At 41.7% G+C, this 19,872-nt stretch overlaps 1 protein-coding gene across 2 annotated transcripts; it reads right to left on the reverse strand.

Moving 5' to 3' along the window:
* Positions 1-879: 879 nt before the first annotated feature.
* LOC114448710 (basic helix-loop-helix transcription factor scleraxis-like) lies at positions 880-11,812 on the reverse strand. Of its 2 annotated transcripts, none has more exons than XM_028425845.1 (3): positions 10,667-11,812; positions 10,223-10,439; positions 880-1,410 (listed from the first exon to the last, which is right to left on the reverse strand). In XM_028425845.1, the coding sequence occupies exons 1-3, from the start codon at positions 11,047-11,049 to the stop codon at positions 1,372-1,374; spliced, it is 639 nt and encodes a 212-aa protein (XP_028281646.1). In that variant the 5' UTR covers positions 11,050-11,812; the 3' UTR covers positions 880-1,371. The 2 variants fall into 2 exon arrangements, with proteins under 2 accessions (XP_028281646.1, XP_028281647.1); XM_028425846.1 differs by having other exon boundaries at positions 10,195-10,439.
* Positions 11,813-19,872: the final 8,060 nt, after the last annotated feature.

Consider the following 19,872-nt stretch of genomic DNA (forward strand, 5'->3'; position numbering starts at 1 on the left):
ATGCAACAAAAAGAGCGGGCATCATTCCTCATTGCTAATGACCTGATCTTTTTTCCATCACAGCAGTGGACAGTTTTGAAAAGATGCTGAATGAAAAAGATGGAGGAGAGAAAGAATGCAAAAATAATAGGAAAACATCCAGATGGATGGATCAATAGAGATAGATAGTCAGTAGAATGAAGCGGGTGAGTGGTGTGGAGCTAAACACACTGGAAAGCCATCACCAACCAGACTCTGGCCAGTGGCACTCCAGGGAAAAGAGAGGAAGAGCAGAGGAGGAGAAGAGAGAACAAGCATGTGGAAAGGTAAAGAAGAGGACAGCGAAGGGACACAGGCAGATGTCCAAGAAGCCATACCTGCAGATTCAATTTTGCTGTTTTTTTTTCCACCTTTCCTGTCTGCTCTCCTTTTTCTCTGCTGCTTCTCGTCAGCCTCATCTTCAAACCGTCTTTGTCTCAGCCTGCTCTGATCTCTGGTCAGCAGGCTGATGATAGAGCAGAGCAGAGTCTCCCAGGAGAGAAGAACAGAACTGAACAGTAGACCAAAGACGAAGAAGCGAGACAAAGGTAAAAGATGTAAGGGTAAAAATCTTGTATATATGGTAAAAACTAACTGTGGTGCTTCTTTTGTGAAGGACTTTCACCAAAGTGTCTCTGCAAAACTAATTTATAAGCATATTAGAATTTGTCTGCCGCTCAATAGAAATTCACAGTGGAAACTTTAACATTGTTTATTGGAACTGGCAACAATTAGAACAACATTTGAGAGTACAATCCACAAACGTATTTCCAGATATAGAAACACTTTATTGGTCATCTTGACTTATTTCCAGAAATGAATAGAAGGATTTAAAAAATATCCAATACTCCCAAAGTCCCAGTATTTTATGTGTGTGTGTCAATAGCCAAGGTTTGTACCACAAAACAATGCACATTGTTTGTCAAGAATGTCATATGTCTGTTAAATAACATAGTTTCATTATATACTGTTATGTTACATAAATATACATTTATAATTCAGTTTACACATTAATAACACACAGCTTTTGATGAGTACAAATTTGTAGAGTTTGTGTGTTTTCCAATCATGTGCCATGTTCTTCCAGCAAAGAGTCACTGAACCACAGAGTCTCTTATAAGTGTTCTGGATAAGTATGTGGAAGCCCTTTGAAAAGTACTGTTGAACAAAACTGTAAAAAAAAAAAGTTTCCGTAAAGCAATACAAAAGTAATCAAATAGATCCTGGAAGTGCTGCAGAAGTCCTTCAAAAGTCTTTGAAATGCATCAAAAGTCTGGTTCGTCTTCAAGTTGATTATGAAAGCACTGAGCGCTGTCAGAGATGATGAGCATTGTGTAAGTTGAGTCTTCATCGTTAGCTTCTGATGGCTGTCTTCCTGTCTCTGTCTTTGTTCTGGAAGAGAGAGAGAGACAGCATCTTATATTATTAAATCAATAAAGATCAGTTCAAATGACATACAGAGACAGAGACATTATGCTAAGCTAAGCTAGCTTCACGTTATTTTACCAGCTTCTCATTTAACTTAAATAATTGATTGGGGTAAAGAAAGTGTGTCCAACATGTGAGCCTATTCTAACCAGGAAAACATCTGGGTGTTACCATGGCAGCAAAGAAAATGGCAGAGAAGCTTGTTGCAGTTTGCGTTGCAACATGGGTTTATCATTGTTAAGTGTCTTTTTTTGACATTCATCAAACCTTGATGCCTTCACATCAAAAAACAATGCCTGAGGTTAGAAGTGAAGCTGGTTTCTGACCCACTGACCATTTCTGTCATTTATTAGTTGTTGTGCTTCAAGTTTGACAGAACATTTGCTTTATATTCTCAAATAAAACACAAACTGTGAATCTACACTTACATTAAACTGATTGAATTGCTAGGTTTCTAAGGGACATTTTTTCCATCACCACACACGTCAAATGTTCTTAACAGGTAAATAAAACGGCTGCATTTAATGTCAGTGCTTATGTGATGAAATGTGAAAACAGATACTGTATTACTGCAATCACAGGCACACAGTAAATTCATGCGGTTTTCGGTATACTCTGCTTCCAGCTGCTGAGAAAGTAAATTAGCCTTGACTGCATGCAGTAAACTCACATAAACACACTCCGCACAGTAGCATACAACACAAAGTATGGCAGCAGAGAGCAATGAGCATTTCTTTAATTGTATAATAGCCTGTAGAGTGACATCATGAGCAGATTTATGACAGGCCTGCATGATGATATGCTTCTCGTTTATCTGTGGTATCAGAACAGAGGAGCCTTGATTTCCTGGCTGGTGAGGAGACTTTCTCTATCTGGCCAGGAAAATAACATCACATTTTCCCTCCTCACCTAACCTCTTCTCTGCTCCCTTCTTAGGCCATCTACCACTGGCTTTTCAAGTTACAGTCTCAGTATTTTAACTGAGCCCTGAGTGATGTGCAGCACACATCCTCCCTGCTTCGGCAAACACTTCAGAATAACTTATGGTTAAATAAATAATATGATGTTTGTTTTCCTTTTTACTAAAAACATGCTTACTCCAAGCAGTGCACCAAGTTTCTGGGTGAAAAGTCTCTGCTTCTCTGTCCTCTCCTGACTTCTCTCCCCCCTCCCCTCATATCATCTCAGCTAACCCTCATCAGCTGAACACCTGTTACACATTTCCTCCCAGACTGAGCACAAGCTGTAGGTGTTTGGAAAAATCCGCTTGACTGACATCAACAAAGGTGGGTAGGTGTTTGGACGGGTATCAGGGGGTAATGGGAGAGTGAGATCATAGGATTTGGACAGGAATTGGTCCTCCCACTGATTGAGGCGAGTGTGAGGAGACGCATTATTATTGTCAATGCTTCCTCCAGCTGGACTCAATGGAGGGTAATTATTAGATAGACACAGTGAACTATTAGCACGGTGTTGTAGGCTGTGAGTGTAAGTATGGGCAAGAACCAACAACATTATTTAGTTACCTATCAAGTCATATTCTACAACTGCACATTATTGAAATATTTAAAAAAAATATCTTTATTCTGGGTTAAAATGAGTCCTATGTGTTTCATCAGAGATAAATCTGATACTCCTGGGACACCTGCTGACCTGAGAGTGAGTGGTGATTAACTTTCCCACTGAAGACTGAAACCTCTGATAGTGTTTTGTCCATTTTGCTGGTAGATTTATTCAACACTGGCATCATAAAGTCTTTATTTTGTGAGAAATTATTTCAAACTGTCAGTTTCAAAGCCTCAAGTGTTCCTGTTATCGTGCTCACTCCCAACACAAACTATCAAACCAACAGCTGGAAGGGCAGCCATGCTCTCTTCCCCCATCTCTCACTCTCTCTCTCTCTCTCTCTCTGGTGTTTGTTGGAAAGCATTGTGGAAAATTGTAGGTATTTATCAGCGGAAGGTCAGAAAAAAAGGGGGGTTACATGCAAAATTTCACTTAAAACCTGCACAGTTCGACAATTTCCCAAATTATGTCAAATTACAATGGAATCAGGAGGAGTCAGCCCCCTGTGAGTGCTCAGCGGCAGCGTAGGCAGCACAGCTGGTGAGGGCTGGAGTGTAACAGGCTCAGTCAAAACAGGGGGGGGGGGCGCTTAAAGGCTGGCCTGGTAGTCAAAACAATCTCCTGAAGACTAATAGGGCATGGTCGGATGACATCCGTGCTCTCTTTTTTCTCCATCCAAACACACACACACAGCAGACATACCACTACTATCCCAGGGGGGTGATTTGTCCGACACTAATATGATTACCTGACGGTGTTTACTTTAGATACGATATGATGATATTACCACGCTGGAACAATATTATTGTACTATCAAGGTGAAAGCAGCCTTAACTTAACATAAGGACGGTAAACACTGTCTATAAATTCAAGCTTTCATGTTGTTTTTTTCCCCCGAAACTCAATCCTGCTGTTCCTTTACCTATAACTGTGGATTTTCCATCCACTCTCCCTCTCTCTCTTTTTTTTCCTGTGTTAAGCTGTTCTGTCAAATACAAACATCTAATTTAGTTTCTGGCTGCATAAGGACAGGAATGACTGGTTGGAAAAAATAATTTCACTTGGGCACCAGCCCGTGATCGTATAAGGAGATTGGTATTTAACCGTGAAATGAAAACTGGTAATATCCCTTTAGTTTGTCAAGTGAAAATATGCGAGTGTGCGTCAGTGCCTCTGGTGGCTTGTAGAAGCTGTAATTACCCTCATAAATGATTAATAAACGACACATTAGACAGCTAAATTGAGCTAACTAACACACCAAATGAGCCTCAGACTGCCATTATGTGGCTTGGAAGCATTGCACGTTCATGTTCACTGCAGCGTGCTAATAAGCATCCCGATGGCTTCTGAACAACACTTGATTAATTTTAGATGGCCTAATCAGATGTAGTCTGCAGCAGGCAGCCACACATGTGTTTAATTATTTTAATAATCTGTTATAATGACTCCAGAACAAGGCCAACTTCACTTTCACCAGTCTCAGATGACTCCATTCAGCTACATTATGCGCTGCACATAACTTTATCAGCAGCGCTAAGCCGTACATCCTGAAACAGCCAATATGTCATTAGCTTGACTAGATATTGTTTTAAAAAACAGCATAATTTAATTGTATGGCTGTCTTGGTGTCAGAGATCTCTGTGCTTGGCTCCGCTTTCTGTAGTTTTGCTTTAATTTGCTGTGCGAGCAGACCTCTCCCTGAAGGCCAAATGACAACAGAATGATAGTTTTGCTAATAGATTTTGTTAGTTATCTGACCCGACTTCTTCTCTTGGTGTTAAATTAAGGTTTAACTGCTTCCATCTGTGCTGAAAATATACAGACAGGTCCACGCTTGAAGGCACAGTCATACACAAATCCAGACACACGCACACACACAGAGGGAACGTGTGTCTGAATACATTTAAAAATTTCCTGCTGTATACCAGCCACCATTGATGCACCTCATTAGAATGAGCTTGAACTGAGAAGCAAACAGACTCATGAAGCACAAAACATTAAGTTCAAGTCAACACCAGCATTATTATCAGTAAATGAGGCTAATTTAGTTTTCATCTATGACCTTGAAACGTCAGCTGCACTAAAGTGACGTAATGCTTTTTTCCAGTGAAAACAGACTAATATCCAAATAACTGTAAAAACCGCAGTCATTAGTGCGCTCCAGCACATGTCCTATGCATGCATTTAGGCCCTCCTTAGGTGCACGGTTCATTTGATCTCTATAAAGAAGCAAAGTGTAGTTTCAGCACAGTCTAAAACCAACTGTCCAAACTGCAGGATAAATAGCTAAGTTGATTATCCCGCTGAGTCGCTGGCTATTTCTCTCTCTCTCTCTCTCTTTCTCTCCTTCTCCATCTCTGTTTCCACAACATCCTGCACACCATTAGTTCAGAAAGTGTTGAAAGCACAGTCATGATCCAGAGCTCCTTAACTAAGTAATCATATATGAGGTTTTCTGGGCTGTGTGGACAAAAAGCTATGAACTTCAGTCTGGTTGAAATAGGCTAGAAATGGAAGAGGTAAAATAAAATGCTTTTGATAAAAAGTCTCTGCGGTAGACTGGGTGCATGTGCATGCCCACATGTGTGTATATGTGTCATTTGTGTGGGTGTGAGTGTAAGCAGGGAGGGCGTTTCACAGAAAGCGGTTTCCAGGCTCCTTTAACATCACCATCAAAGCCCAACGTCAATGTGTTTCTAATAGCAGCAGCTGAATTAAACACTGGCTGTACAGCCTCAGCAGAGGATAAATCATTTACAGAACAATTAGCTCATTTGTTGCTCTGCTCTGTGCTGCCAATGACTTCCAGACACAGAGAGCCGGCCAGTGTGTGTCTGTGTGTGTGTGTATATATGTGTGCTAGAGGACGCATTCAAAATTCCCTCTGGATGTGTCACTCACATCTCATACCAAAACACAGATATACACACTTACTCGTTGCACATATGCTCCAAAACAAAACAGAGATAAGTAAGTTTCCATTTGCACTGTGCAGTTTAAGTGCCACCATCTTTCCATCCACCCACAAAACTCATCACATATAAAAGTTTTACAGCAGCTGAGAGGTAAATTAGAGTGGTGCACATCATTTGTTATGTTTGTTGTTTCACTAAATTTACACGTTTCTTTTGCATTTAAAGAAATTCCAAATAAATCAACTTCATCAAGGAGTATTAAATCTGGGCTGTGCCTTAAAATGCCTGTAAATCCATCTAATTTTAACCATTTCAAAAGAAAACAATGGCCTATTTTACCACAACCACATCATAAGTACCATGGTAATTATATTTTTGCCAGATTTTTTTTATTTTTTAATTTGGTTTAACCATCAGACTTCTGTTTTAATTCATCAAATGAGATTAAAATTTAAATACTGGAAAGTGCTTGGTCTCGTCATCTTCAGCTTTAAAGGAAAAAGTTCAGCGTGGTTGCTGTTATTGGCAGATGAACTGCCATTTCTATTTCATTTTGCCATTGAATTAAAGTGACCCTCTCATCTTTTTAGGCCAAAAGAAATAAGCCGCAGTTGAGGAAGAAGCTGTAAAAATGCACCAAAGAGAGAGGGAGACAGAGATTACTGATTAAGCAGCACCTGAACCTCACCTACAGCACCCATAAATATGCATTTATGTATTCCAACCAGCATGCCTGAACAATGACTGAAAATGAATAAAAGTAACAAAATTAAAGCGCTGCACTAATTCCTGTTGGATGCTGAGTCCAGGCACCTGACAGTCGCTGTGACAGCAGAGGCACAGAAGCCTGGACAGGATGTCTGCATCAATCAACCAGACAGCACAGGGATTCAACCAGCACAGAGCTCACCTCAGTCCTCCATCATCAGCCCTGTACATCTCATTTACAGATGTAGCATCAGGACTGTCCCCCTGTGTGTGTTTCTTTTTTTTTTTTCAACCACAAGTATCAAAGGCACCAGTAGGGAACAGCTGTGCAGCTTTGTCCTTGTGCCAAACGGCTGCTGATCCACCTCAAAACTCCTTTTAGAAAAGGCAGATTTTAGAAAAATCTTTGCATCTAATCAAAAGTAAAATAGAGGAATATTTAATGTCATGATCGTCAGAATAAATCTATGCAACGAAGCTACTCTAAACATCAAATATATATATATATATACATTTTGTGGGTTATTTTTTGGCTTCAGCGGCACATTGATGATATTTTTGTCATGATTCTCTTTAAACTAATGAAGACAAGTTTATGATTGGTTGAAAAAATGATTCTCTAACCTCTGTGGACAAGCGGAAAATGTGTCGTCATAATATTTTCATTTTCACCGTAAGAATAAAACACAGAACAAATATCCAGTCACACCTATATTGGCACATTAGTATTCACATCACTCTTCCAATATATGCAGTAGTTTAGCACTCTGGGTGCAGCACTTATTACTAACAAGACTGTTTGTTTTGAAACAGTTATACTGTATATGCACACATAATAAGAGGAAATGAGCGTATACTTTTCTCACTCTCACCCTCTCCTCCATTGGAAATAAGTGTAACTGAAGCGGCTGCTCTAAGCAGACCTGACAGCTGTGATGAACCTCAATGACCATAAAAACATACAAAGAGAGCACTCAGGACACAAAGTCTCATTTTACCTTCACAATCGTTTCCTCTCTGTAATCACCAGCATTGACTCTGCCCTTTAGCACACTTAAACGGCCACTTTTCTAAGGAAAATGAAACATGCTCAGGTTCTGCCAATCAGAGTTAACCATTCATGTGCCAGGTCAGCCTGAGCATTCCTATTTTACCTGACTTTAATTTGGAAAGTGTACATTTAGGGTGCTATAACAGTACGACTGCACAACACAAACAATGATGGGGTTTTCATTGTCCAAGTGTCATGTGATAGTGGGAGGAAGAACAATAAAGCGTAGGTGTGGTGATATTCTTTGTTTCTGTCATCACCGATGCTGGGTCCTACTTTAACTTCCAGTTTCCCCTTGCTACTGTTTGCCTGCTCGGAGGTGAGGCTCTGTGGGTTTCTGTAAAGATCCCAGAGACACTTCTGATTGTAGAAAACACTATAAACAACAAAATTGAACTGTGTCGATAATTGAATTGATGCTGTTAGCAAGACTGTATGTATGTCCAAAGCAGTCACAGTCACACTGGTCTTTGTTGTAAAAATAATAACCTGATAATTGCTAGCTGTGTTTACAATTGCACCCTCTTCTGTAACAAAAGTTTGAAAATTGATTGGTTTATCTGCCCCTTAAGCCAAGATAGAATTGCACCCATATGGGTTCTCTCTTGGCTTACTTGGCTCACATAGTCCAGTGCATTGCATGTTGCTATATTGTGGCACTTAAGTAAAAAGTGCTACAGCATTTCTCTTTTTAAAGTTTTGATAATAGATATCCAGTTCAACAGTAACCTAATGTATGTGTACATGTGGCCTATTAAATAACTTTAAATTGTGCTCCTGTCCTTATCTATCCTTATCATTCACTAACTCATCGTGTTGCTCTTCGTTTATGTGGTCTTAGTTGAAATAAAGGAAGAGATAATCGTTTTCATGTGGGTTCACCTCATCACTGAGTGTGTTCGGTATTATCTACATAAGGGGGCTAATGGGAAACAGCCAAATGTAACTGACAGTAAGTAACACAGACTGAGTCAAGGTGCCTGTGTTCTGTGTTTTGACATGAGAAAGTTTCAAAATTGTTTTCTGCCCAGCATGCGTTTACAGGTCAGTCATGCATCTGCAGCGGCAAGTTGACAGCAGTAGATAGTGTTACACAGCTCCCACCGACAGCTCTGACCTCCACCAGGCTGATCGATATGCACAGAGGTGGAGGAGGGGGGCACGATCCGTGGAGGAAAAAAAGTGAGAGTGAATCAGATGCATGCGAGGACGGAGGGAGATTTTAAAAAACAAGGGAGTCAGGGAGGACAGACAGAAGCAGAAAGTCAAGGAGGCAGGTTTCAGACTCGTTATCTCCAAGCCGAGGGTGTCTGGGTTTGGACGCTGAGGACGTCTAAGTTTTCACGCGTTGAAGTTCAGAAGGGAGGCAAGAGGAGGGGGAGACTCACACTGCTGAGACTCAGGTTATCCCCCAGCTAAAGGGTCTCTGGGTTTAGACACTGAGGAGGGTATTGGCTTTCACACACTGCTGGGGTAACGGGGGAGTCTGCCAGATGTCAGCTCCTTACCCATAAATCCTACTAAATGGGCAGCAGCTATGGGTTAGAGGGGGGGAAGTTGAGTGGACGTCACCTCTCTATCATCTTCTGTGGTGTTTGTCAAAACCTGAGCTCATATAGATTTGATTTCACTCAGCTGATGTCAGTTGTTAACTCCCTGTTATTTCTCATCAGACCGATGGCTTTCTTATGTGAGAGTGTTCTTGATTATATCAATTCCCTGGACTGAATCAATCACAGTGGGTAAGAGTTCTCCTGTGCTGTGCAACAGTGAAAGAAATGTAGGGCGGAAAAAGTGTGTATTTCTATGTCTTTGTCCTGCAAATAAATAAATAAATAAAGTTATAAATTAACCTTTTACCTGTATTTTGTGACAATGGAACAAACTAACTGCCAGTTACCAATCTGAGAATCTCAGGTCACAAGTTATGATTAAAACCTCCTCATATTCAATCTGACGTCAATACATTCTTGAAATTATACACATGGTTTTGGATGGATTTCATGGGCTCCCGGTCATAAATCTCTCTCGCTGCATAAGTACCCTTGTAAACTTTAAATTCATATTTTTAAAAAAGAAAGCAGAGGAAAAAAAAAAACACAGCGGAGAGAGTTTGAAAAAAAAAGAAAAAAGATGTGAATGCTGTTTGACCCGCCTGAAGAAAAACAATCACGTCTATGGACGGAAATTTTTCCAAACCACCTTGAACTTTCAAGCCACCTGCTCGAGTAAAACAAACCCCCAACAGGTCAATAATACACAGTCCTTCACCCCCAAAGAGGACTTTAAAAGAGGTTCTGGGTTTAGAGTCCCTCGGGGCCAATCAGGTTTAGTACAGTTACTGATCTCAGGCCAGCTTTAAACACTGAACTGACCACCACACACTCACTTTGACCAGTTCACCTCAATGTCATATTTTCTATATAATAATTTAAAAATATTTACAGAGAAATGGAAACAGTTTAAATGTTTTCCCCCCTCATATTTATACAGATTTCTCTCACTTACTTCTATTGACTTATAGTTTTCTGCTCACCATTTTCCTCTGGTTGCTGAGGCAGAAAGTACAGATGTGCTTGGGCTGAGTGGATTGGTCGGATCCGCGGTTAGGGGAGGAGTTAACGTGGAAGAACGGCGGTGAGGGGGCGTGGCACGGCTGTCCGTCGTGAAGCCCTTCGCCCAGAAGCAGCACGTTCCCCAGGTGGCTTATGTAGCTGCTGGCCAAACGTAGCGTCTCAATCTTTGACAGCTTCCTGCAATCATCAAGACAAACTTAAAAAGAACTGCCTGACATCAGAATAGGTGCAATTACTCTGTAAGTGAGCACTCGACACTATATGATGCAGCCAAAAATGAGGATTTCACACTCATAATTAGACACAGTTTTAGAATAAAGGCCTGTAACAGAATAAGAATTTCATGCAACAGTAGTTTTGGCAGGAATCATGTTGCCACATTTGTACAATGTATCATGACTCACCTGTCTGCAGGCTCGGTGGGGATGAGTGTGCGCAGTGCTGTGAATGCTGTGTTGACAGAATTGGTGCGATCTCTCTCCCGTGCATTGGCTGCAGTCCTTTGGCGGACTTCTGGAGGGGATGAGACTGGGGGGCCCAGCCTTGCTGCCATACCCCCTCCGCCTCCTACTCCCCCGCACAGCTTCCTCTTCCTGTTCACCTTAATGTGAAAGGCAGATGGGGACGAGGAGGACAGGCGGAAGGCAGCAGAATTGGAGGAATTGGTACGGTCTTCAGAGCCAGACCCCTCACTGCCATTCTCCTCATCGTCTTCAGAAAGGAGGGCGATGTCGCCATACAAGAATCGGCCTGCAGGAGGTGCAGTGCGCAGCATCGCGAATGTCATCTTCACTGTAGTGATGTGACAGCTGGACAGTCCTGAGACTTCCTAAAGGTTGGTTATCAGAAGGTGCTCAACCAAGCTTGTTGATGTTACCAGTTAAAGGTAAAGCCAACGTAATTTGCTTTAAGCTTCTCTTCTCTGTAGAGTTTGCTAAGCCAGGTAAATGAGACGTTTTCCTTCTTCTAGGCTTGCACCAGCAGAGGTTAAAGCAGCTTGACCTCAGAGCAGCTGTGTCTCAGGGAGGTGCAGGATCCACGTCCTTGTTGTTGTTCTCTGTTGGTTCACCCAAAAACACTTCACATCCCAAACATCGGCTTCTCCTTCAGTTATTCCTTTGCAATAAAACAAATTCTAACATGACATGCCAAACTCAGAATTTGTCCTCTTTTGCTTTGCTTCTCTAACTTCCTCCTCTCTTCTTTTTTGTTGCTATATTTGTTTCAGTCCCAGAAGCAGAAACTACTCTGTGCCAACAGCTGCTCCACTCTCTCCTGCCGTCTCCTCCTCTCTCTCTCTCTCTCTCTTTTGCTGCCTCTTTGCTCCACGTGTGCCTGCAGTCTGAGTGTTTCCTTCTGTCTCTGGTCTTATAGCCAGTGGGAGGGCCAGAGAACGGCTCCGCTCCTCCCTCTTGAGCTGTGAGGGTCCCTCGGCTGCTGTCTAGAAGCAGGCCAGTGAGACCGGAGGCAGGAGGCAAGCCATCAGCAGGAGTTTGTTTTGGCTGCACGCTGATGCGTTCCACGGGAAATCCACCCTAAAACAGAACTTGCATCACCCGTAAAGCCCTCTGAAACTAACATTCCTGTCAATATGACAGATAAAATGCTGTCGTCTGGCTGGACTAATAAAGTTAAGCCCTGGGATCACATATCTGATTGATCCATATCAATATTTTTTGTTTGGTTTCTGCAAATCCATGACTAAATAATGACAATTATTAGTAACTATGTCAAATCATGATTACACTCTTTTTGTGATATATTTGTTTTTAGGTTGAGTTGTGTATCCAACATAAAGCTCCTCCAATTTTCCATCTTTTTTCCACAGAGGGGATTTTTTTTCAGCTATTTACCTGACAAAACAGACTAAACCAGCAACTGGGACTTGCATTTGCAAATACTCATGTTTTTTTAACCACTTCCTTGACAGTAAGAAGCTGTGAAGCGGTGAAGTAAGAGTTTGCCTTTCTTTCCTTCCCGCCGCTTTCCCCTCTGTGTTTGTTCCCGGTCAGCAGGGAGGCAGTGCAGCAGCAGAGCTGGAAGCTGACAGGTCAGGCTGAGCTTGTGGATGAAGCTAGGAATCACCTTTTTTTTTAATCAGCACAAGCTGTGTCACTACAGGGCCTGCAAGAAGTTTACCCTCAAGTGACTCAGATTTTTTAGGGCGGAGTGTTTTAGTGATGAAGAAGAGGCTTATGTGTTTGTAGCTGGGGAACTGCTACTTTACTCTCTTACACTCCCTTCAACAATCTGTCTTCCTCTGAGAGAGAAGAAAAAACAAGAAGAGACAGCAAAGGGAGCAGAGACAGTGGAGAGAAGAAAGACAAGAGTGGGAGTAGTGAGAGACAAGAACAGAGTAAAAAAAAGCTCTGTTTGCCTGGAAGGACATAATGGTGTCAAACTACCTGATTTTAGCACTTGAAATCTTTGGGATTTTATTAACTGTGATTGTGCAACTTAAGCAACTGAGTGACCTTCAAACTTTGCTTCCTGTTTTAAATGTACAGCGGTTAAAGGTTGACAACTCACGTAAAACTCAACTATGAAGTCTGTAATCCTCAGTAGTACCTCAATGAAAAGTCTAACCCCAACTGCCATTGCTGGAATGCCTCTTTTGTGTAGATTGGCAACAGTTGAGCTGCTGCTGAAAACTAATAGCACAGTGAATAATCTGTCAGTTACACAATGTTACAGTCAGCATTCATCACGCTGCTTTTCTCTGTCTTTTTTCCTCGTCTGTCCATAATTCTCCCCCCTCTCTCTGTGTATCCATCTCTACCCTTCAATCTGAGCCGTTGTGTTTATGCTGCGGTACTGAGCGAATGAACACAAGCCAGTGTGTTGGTTGCAGCGGTTGATTGCAGTACATACAGGAAGCAGAGGGATGGCTATGCTCTAGGTGGAGACTATGCTGAAAAAAAAATGTGGGCACAATGTGATCTTCCTGTGTAATAATGTATTTGATTTATAAAGGAAAAACAGACACATGCATGGTTTTGGCATGTGCATACAGAAGTATGTATATGCTGTGAAACAAGAAAACAGTGTTAACTTATAGTTTGTGCTACAAACACATTTTCCATTCCTCTTCAGCTCTCATTGGACACATCCGGTCACTGTGGATCAGCCCTTAAACTGCTATTATAGTTATGTAATCTTTGCAGACAATGAGACCCTAAATCAAAGTAGAGACTGAAAATAACAAACCCACTCAGTGAAAACAAACGGTGCAACATAATGCAACGGCTCATTACTCTTGGAAGAGACAAAATGTGTGAACCTTCTGGGCAAACAGAGTGCGCTTTTATATTATTTTATTGGCATACATGCTTTTAATGTTGGTTTCACAGACAGGAAACGGACAGGCATACCTAATTTGGGCATACTTACAATTTTTCACTAATAAGAATTGAAAAGCTGATTGATTAAGTCTCAAAGTTCTGACTACTGACTACGGTATATATTTTTGACTAGTCACTGCATTATGGAGCCATGTTTTGAAACCAGCTACACTCACTGTGGTCCATCATTACATGCATTAGCATGATCTTCCTCTGATTTGCATATCCCAGGAGAGTGTGGCTGCTCTAACACAGTATCCATTTCTCTTGGAATATCTGCCCCCAGGCTAACACACATTTGAGTGGGTATAATGTGCACTTTGAGTCTTTTTTTTTTAAACAATCACACATCTGAATTTGCCAGAAGAATGTTGTTTGAAAAGGAAAAAGTACAATAATGGCAGCATTTACATAAAATTACAGAAAACAGTTGACCCAAGTGCACAGCCAGGAAGCTGAATTTTACATAATGATGTTGAATGTGCCTCTGTTTGAGAGTGCTGGCTCTCAGGTGCCTGCTAGAGAATAATATGAGGGTTGTACTTAAATATTGTTAAAGGTTCCATATGTATGAATTCATTGCCAGTAGATAGTAACATAACTTTTTACATGTCATAAAATATTAGAGTGTTTTTTAAGTAAATCCAAAGGGATGTGACTTGCTAGCCACTGATTGCCTTGCTAGACAAGCAGCTTTCACATAAAGTGACCTTTAATAAAATGCTATTTTAAGAAAGTAGGTGCAAGATTAAAACAAAGGCTGAAAAAAAGTACAACTTCAAAAAGTTCAAAACATGGGACATACCGAGTGATGAGAAGAGACACTGGATGGAGACTGTGGCCTGAAAAATGGCATGAAAACACACAAAAGCACAAAGTGAAGAGAGGAAGCAGAGGGCTCTAAATAGAGATGAAACCAATCAGAATGTGACAAAGAGGAATATCAAAATAAAACAAAGTGCAAATAAAGCATTAAACACTGTGTGATTTTGGGAAAGTCTGTGTTTAACACCAAAGCACACAGTATAAATAATACGCAAGTGCTCACGCTGTAACATGCGATGGTCGGCTGGGATGTCACTGCACACACAAAACACGTCATCAGGTGCTCAGGTGATCACATTTAACCGGAAATTAAACATGTCTAACCCGGAACCGTTGCTAGAAAAAAGTCAGTCAGAAGCTGGGTTGCGTGTTGCTGCCACAGCTCGTCAAACACAGCCTCCATCACTTCTGTCCAACGCCTTGTGGGCGCCGTGCCGCCATGTTTGTTATCATCTGTAACAATTTCGTGTAGGAACAGTGGTGTTGAGCGGGTTCGGCCAATGCATGCACAGTGGAGAAAAAACCCAGACTAGGCCGCATCTATGCTTTAACTGCTATTAATAATAATAATAATAATAATAATAATAATAATAATAATAATAATAATAATAATAATAATAATAATAATAATAATAATTTTCTCTCTCCTAACTCCTAATCAACCTGGCTCTCACACGTTCATTAGCAGCTGAGGATTGCATTCTGCAACACAAAAGCTGAATCATGCCATCAAAACAATGAACCTAATCCAACCCATACATACAGGCTCAGTTCTTCAGGGACCTATTTAAGTGAAAAATGACATTTCGTGCCATATTTATGAATTTATCCACAATAGAAACAGGTAGACACACTTCTGATGTACACGTGATATTCATCAGTCTGAAATGAGGGATTTACAACAAGTTTGTGAACTTTCCTGAATCTGACTCGGAACTTTCTGGAAAAACCAAACTCTGAAAAAGAGGTTAAAATCAGAAAATACGAGCGGAACTGCAGATTTTTGCCAATAATGGATTTATGAGCACCCCCTTCACATGTGACTACACTTTAATCGTTCTCTCTTCAAACGCTGGGACTTTGAGACTTGTTCCTGGTGACTGCACAGTTCCAGAGAATATAATCACATATGTAAAATTTAAAATTGAGTGGTGTTCTCCTTTAAAGACACAGCAGCAGCAGCAGCAGCACAGTAGTAGAACACCATCTGATAGTCATTACCCCTCCCCTCTCCTCCCCAATCCTTTCTCCTCCTCTTCTCCCCTCGCTTGATACTCCTCTCTCAGCTCAGACGTATTATTCATTAGTCTGATGAAAAACACCCACCAACTTAGCTGGGCCCAAATTCACACACACACACAGCTGAACCACTCTGGCGCGGGTCAGGGACCTGTCAAAACTCGGAAGCGGGTCTGGATCTGATACGGTACCGGAGAGGAGGCGTCTAGCGGGGGAGAGACGCTCCGAGGAGCTGAGCTATTTATCGTGGTCCTTGGACGATCGTTTCTAGCCTGTGCTGAAAGTGATAGAAAAGAGGGGGAGAGGGGACGAGTTTCTGGACTTGTTATGGTGGCACTGAGCAGACGTCTGGATCAGGTCATAACAAAAAGCAATTGTCTGCTCTGCACAGCAGGGAGCACAGAAAGAATGACAGCAGGAAGAAGAATAGGAAAAGGAGGAAAAGATGGAGGGATGGTGGAAAGCAGGAAGAAAAGTAGGATGGAAAGGAAGGAAGTGAAGGGGGGTGAAGAAGATGAAGGAGGGAGAGAGAGAGAGAGCTGGTGGCGGCCTGCCAGTGCTCCAGACTGCATGGTGTATTGCATAGGGAAAATGGTCGGAAGTGCTCGCCCCCCCAACTTGCACCCCCCTCTTACCCTTCCACCACCACTAGCCCCAATTTTAGCCTCATTCAGCCTCAGCGCCAGCCACACTCTACTGTGTTTCCCAGGAGAGCCAGACTCTACAGCTGGCCTTATTAAACCGAGAGAGGCAGAGAGACAGAAAAAAGAAGGAGAAGGAAAGAGAGGTCACACAACTGGAAGACATCAGTTGAAACCGTGCTCGCTCTCTTAGTTTTTTCCGTTCATATCCCGTTTTATGATAGAGTTTCTCACAAACACGCTTGTGGTGCACTGGGTTCAAGCACACAGTAAAAAGCTATTGTTTGATTTGACATCCCTCAGAATGCTGTAAAACAATGAAACAAATGCTGGGAAATTAAAGTCTGTGTGACTTTTATCTCGTTTGTCTGAGTGCGTCTGAAGGCTGTCGTCATACATCTGAGCCCTGCTGTATGAGTGTGTCTCCTCTAGTTTGTATGAATTTCACCACATTTGTGAGCACAGTGGAGTAATAAAAGAACTTTGAGGGGTGGAAGTCTGTTTCCAATCCATTATCCGGTGTTCTGTTGGAATTTACTTCACTTCTACTGCATTTTGTCTCAGTTTAACCTTGAAGGGTTCATGGATGCGCTCTGCTTTAACACAGTAACACAAATTCACACCTGCACTTAGTTTCAGCTTCTGGCCACTGATCAGCCCAACAGGAACTGAAGGATGAAGGACTTTGCGCAAGGCCCTTCCAAAGTATTTCAAATTACCGCCACACTAATCACACACACTTCACAGTCAGCACTCCCTTAATGATAAAGCTAACTGGCATGCACAACCAGAATTAAACAAATAAATCAAATGCTGTGTGTAGTAGCTGCTGTGTGAGAACTGTATTGTGCAGCAGCCATGGAAGTCATGGCAGAAATGAAAGAAAGAAGGAAAAATGTGATGGTCTGACATCCCTGGTAACCTGGGAGTCTGAGTAGAGGATGATATACTGCGATCTGCTTCATATCTTTGCCTGTAATTGGATTAACCAGAAGATTAGCTGCACTCACAGACCTCCCACATAGACTCAGCTCTGTTTATAAGACCTACACCCACATTTTCCTGGTGGACCTGTGCTGCTCACTGATGCATCAGCATTCACTGTCTATCATGTGACAGGAGGTGTTGAGTAACGGACACCTATACTGTTTGACTATCAGGCTCCTGGACGGAGAAAATGAATGGCGATGGATTCAGCCAGATTTAGTGGGAGCCAGTTTGGAAGCATGGCTGGTCACCTGTGCGGTATTTGAAAAAGAGATATTTAAAAGCTCTCCGTAGACATTAATGGGAGGTATATCCTCACGAGAAACTGTTAAAGGCTTTGTTTCAACTAAATCAGCTCAATACAGGCAGCTGCAGCTGCTCTGCTGTCCATTCACGGAGGGGAGTACCTCTAATATTAAACAATGGAAGCTCAAAATAATGGCTTCTCCAATCAGAGCAGATCCAGCCTCCTTTGTACTCCCTCTGAGTTATTGACGACATAAAAGCAGCTCCCCAGACTCTGCCGTTGAAGACTCTGGCCAGTAGCAACTGGAGCTCTCTGTTAACAGAGCAGTGCTGGAGCTAAAAGAGAAATCAGCTGTGATGTCATCGCCACTAATGAGGTGGCAGGAACGATCTGACCACCTGACTCACTCACCACCTCACCTCTCTTTCTCTCTGTATTTTTAACTTTCTCTTAAAGCCTCTCAATCGCTTTCTCACTCACTTTTTCTTCCCTTCCCATGTGCCACCATCTGACTACCACTCATGTTCGTGCGTGTGTTATATGAGCTTAGCTGCTCCTGCCCTGCTGGTTGCTGGCAGTTTGAGCCTTTAGTCAACAACCAGGTCTCTTTGAGAAACAAATAAAAAAAGTATGTTAACACTGCTGATCATGACAAATGCATATCAGCCACACAGTAACAACAAATAAAACCTTATATGCTCTATGGTTTTCCAAGCTCTTGGTTGGCCTCAGTACGTTCCATGGTGTAATGACTGGCTGCCTCGAATGCCAGGGAGCTCACATCACTTACAGACTGGGGAAGACAATAAAAGGGGAGCTTAGACTGCAACAAAGAGAGAAAGACAGGGGAGGTTAGGAGTCTTAAAACTTGCAATCAAGTTGTTAGAAAAATATGACAGAGATAAAGAGACAAAACCAAGATCATTATATGAAAACAGGTACGCATAATTTAAAATGAGAAGCTAGATTGGATTACTTAAATCACAAAGTAGGTATTCCATGGAGACATAAAAAATATTTCTCTTTATTGGGTTTCTAGGATACCCTGTCACTCTGTTTAACAGTTACTGTTATGAATGTCTTTCTTAACATCATTATCTTCACCTAACTTCTTACCATGTTTTATTGCCTAACCTTAACCAGTTTTATATGCCTAACTCCAACTGTGAGTGAAAACCAAACCACTCACCATGTCGGGGGGCTCAAACCCTGGACTCCCTACAGAAAGTTTACCATGGTACCTCCATCCTAGTACAGCTATTTGTTTTAGTTTTAGTTTACTTGCCCAGTGCTGTATGTTAAAGACATGCTGACAGACTGGCTTTGAAAATGTCAAAAGTTTCACTTTGGAAAAGTTAATGTGGAGGTGTAATACAAACAAGTATAAACTGAAAAAAGCAGTTTTATGTCAGGTCAAGTACAAACATTTCATACTTCACACAGGATTTTATGAGCGTTCTACTGTGGTAGAGCAGTCCAGACCTTGAAGAGTGAAAAATAATACATCTTTAAAAGTGTCACTGAAATTATTGGACTACAGAGGGGCAGAAAAGAAGCTTTGTGCTTTTCCTGCTCCTGGCAGGTCAAAGGTCACCATCACCTGCAGAGCTACACCTGTCAAGCTGTTACTGGAGCGTCAACCTTTTTTTTTTTCATAACATCAGCAGTGTGTTGACACTGTTGTTCAACCCCACCTTGCTCTCCTTGTTATATACACAATACTGCACAAGACATTAAATGTAATGTTAAATGTTTTATTATCTTTCAGGTTGCAGGTGGTGTGAGAGGAGAGATGAGTGGTATGTCAGGAATGGAAGAGTTCATTTGATGAACCTGTTAAGAGAGGCTGAGGGAGCAAAGCGAAAGATGTGTGAAGTCAAACCCCTGTGTGTGTGTGTGTGTGTGTTTGATGTTATAGTCTTGTAAAGCAGCAGCTGGAGAGGGCTGTCCCCTGAGAACCACCACAACCCACTAGTAAACCACACACACACACTTATACACACACTTATACACACACACACACACACACACACAGATGCAGCCTTTTAATAAAGCTATTGCTCGGGAAACAGACCAGACTCCACCAATCTGAGGCTCCTTTAAGTGACACGGTCATGCTCACATTCATAAAGATCCCCTCGATCAAAAACAATTGATCCGTCAATACAGGACATTTCAACATACAGCCCAAAACTGAAAAAAAAATGGAGACATAAGTCAAAATGATGGCCTATTGTGAAAGATTCCTCGGTGATGTGTGCAATTATAGGTATTTTTCCCTGCATATGGTTCTACTGTAAAACTGTAAATGTACTGTAAAACTCCCCCGT

Source organism: Parambassis ranga, chromosome 16 (assembly GCF_900634625.1).
Source record: "Parambassis ranga chromosome 16, fParRan2.1, whole genome shotgun sequence".
In the NCBI taxonomy this organism is placed as follows: domain Eukaryota; kingdom Metazoa; phylum Chordata; class Actinopteri; family Ambassidae; genus Parambassis; species Parambassis ranga.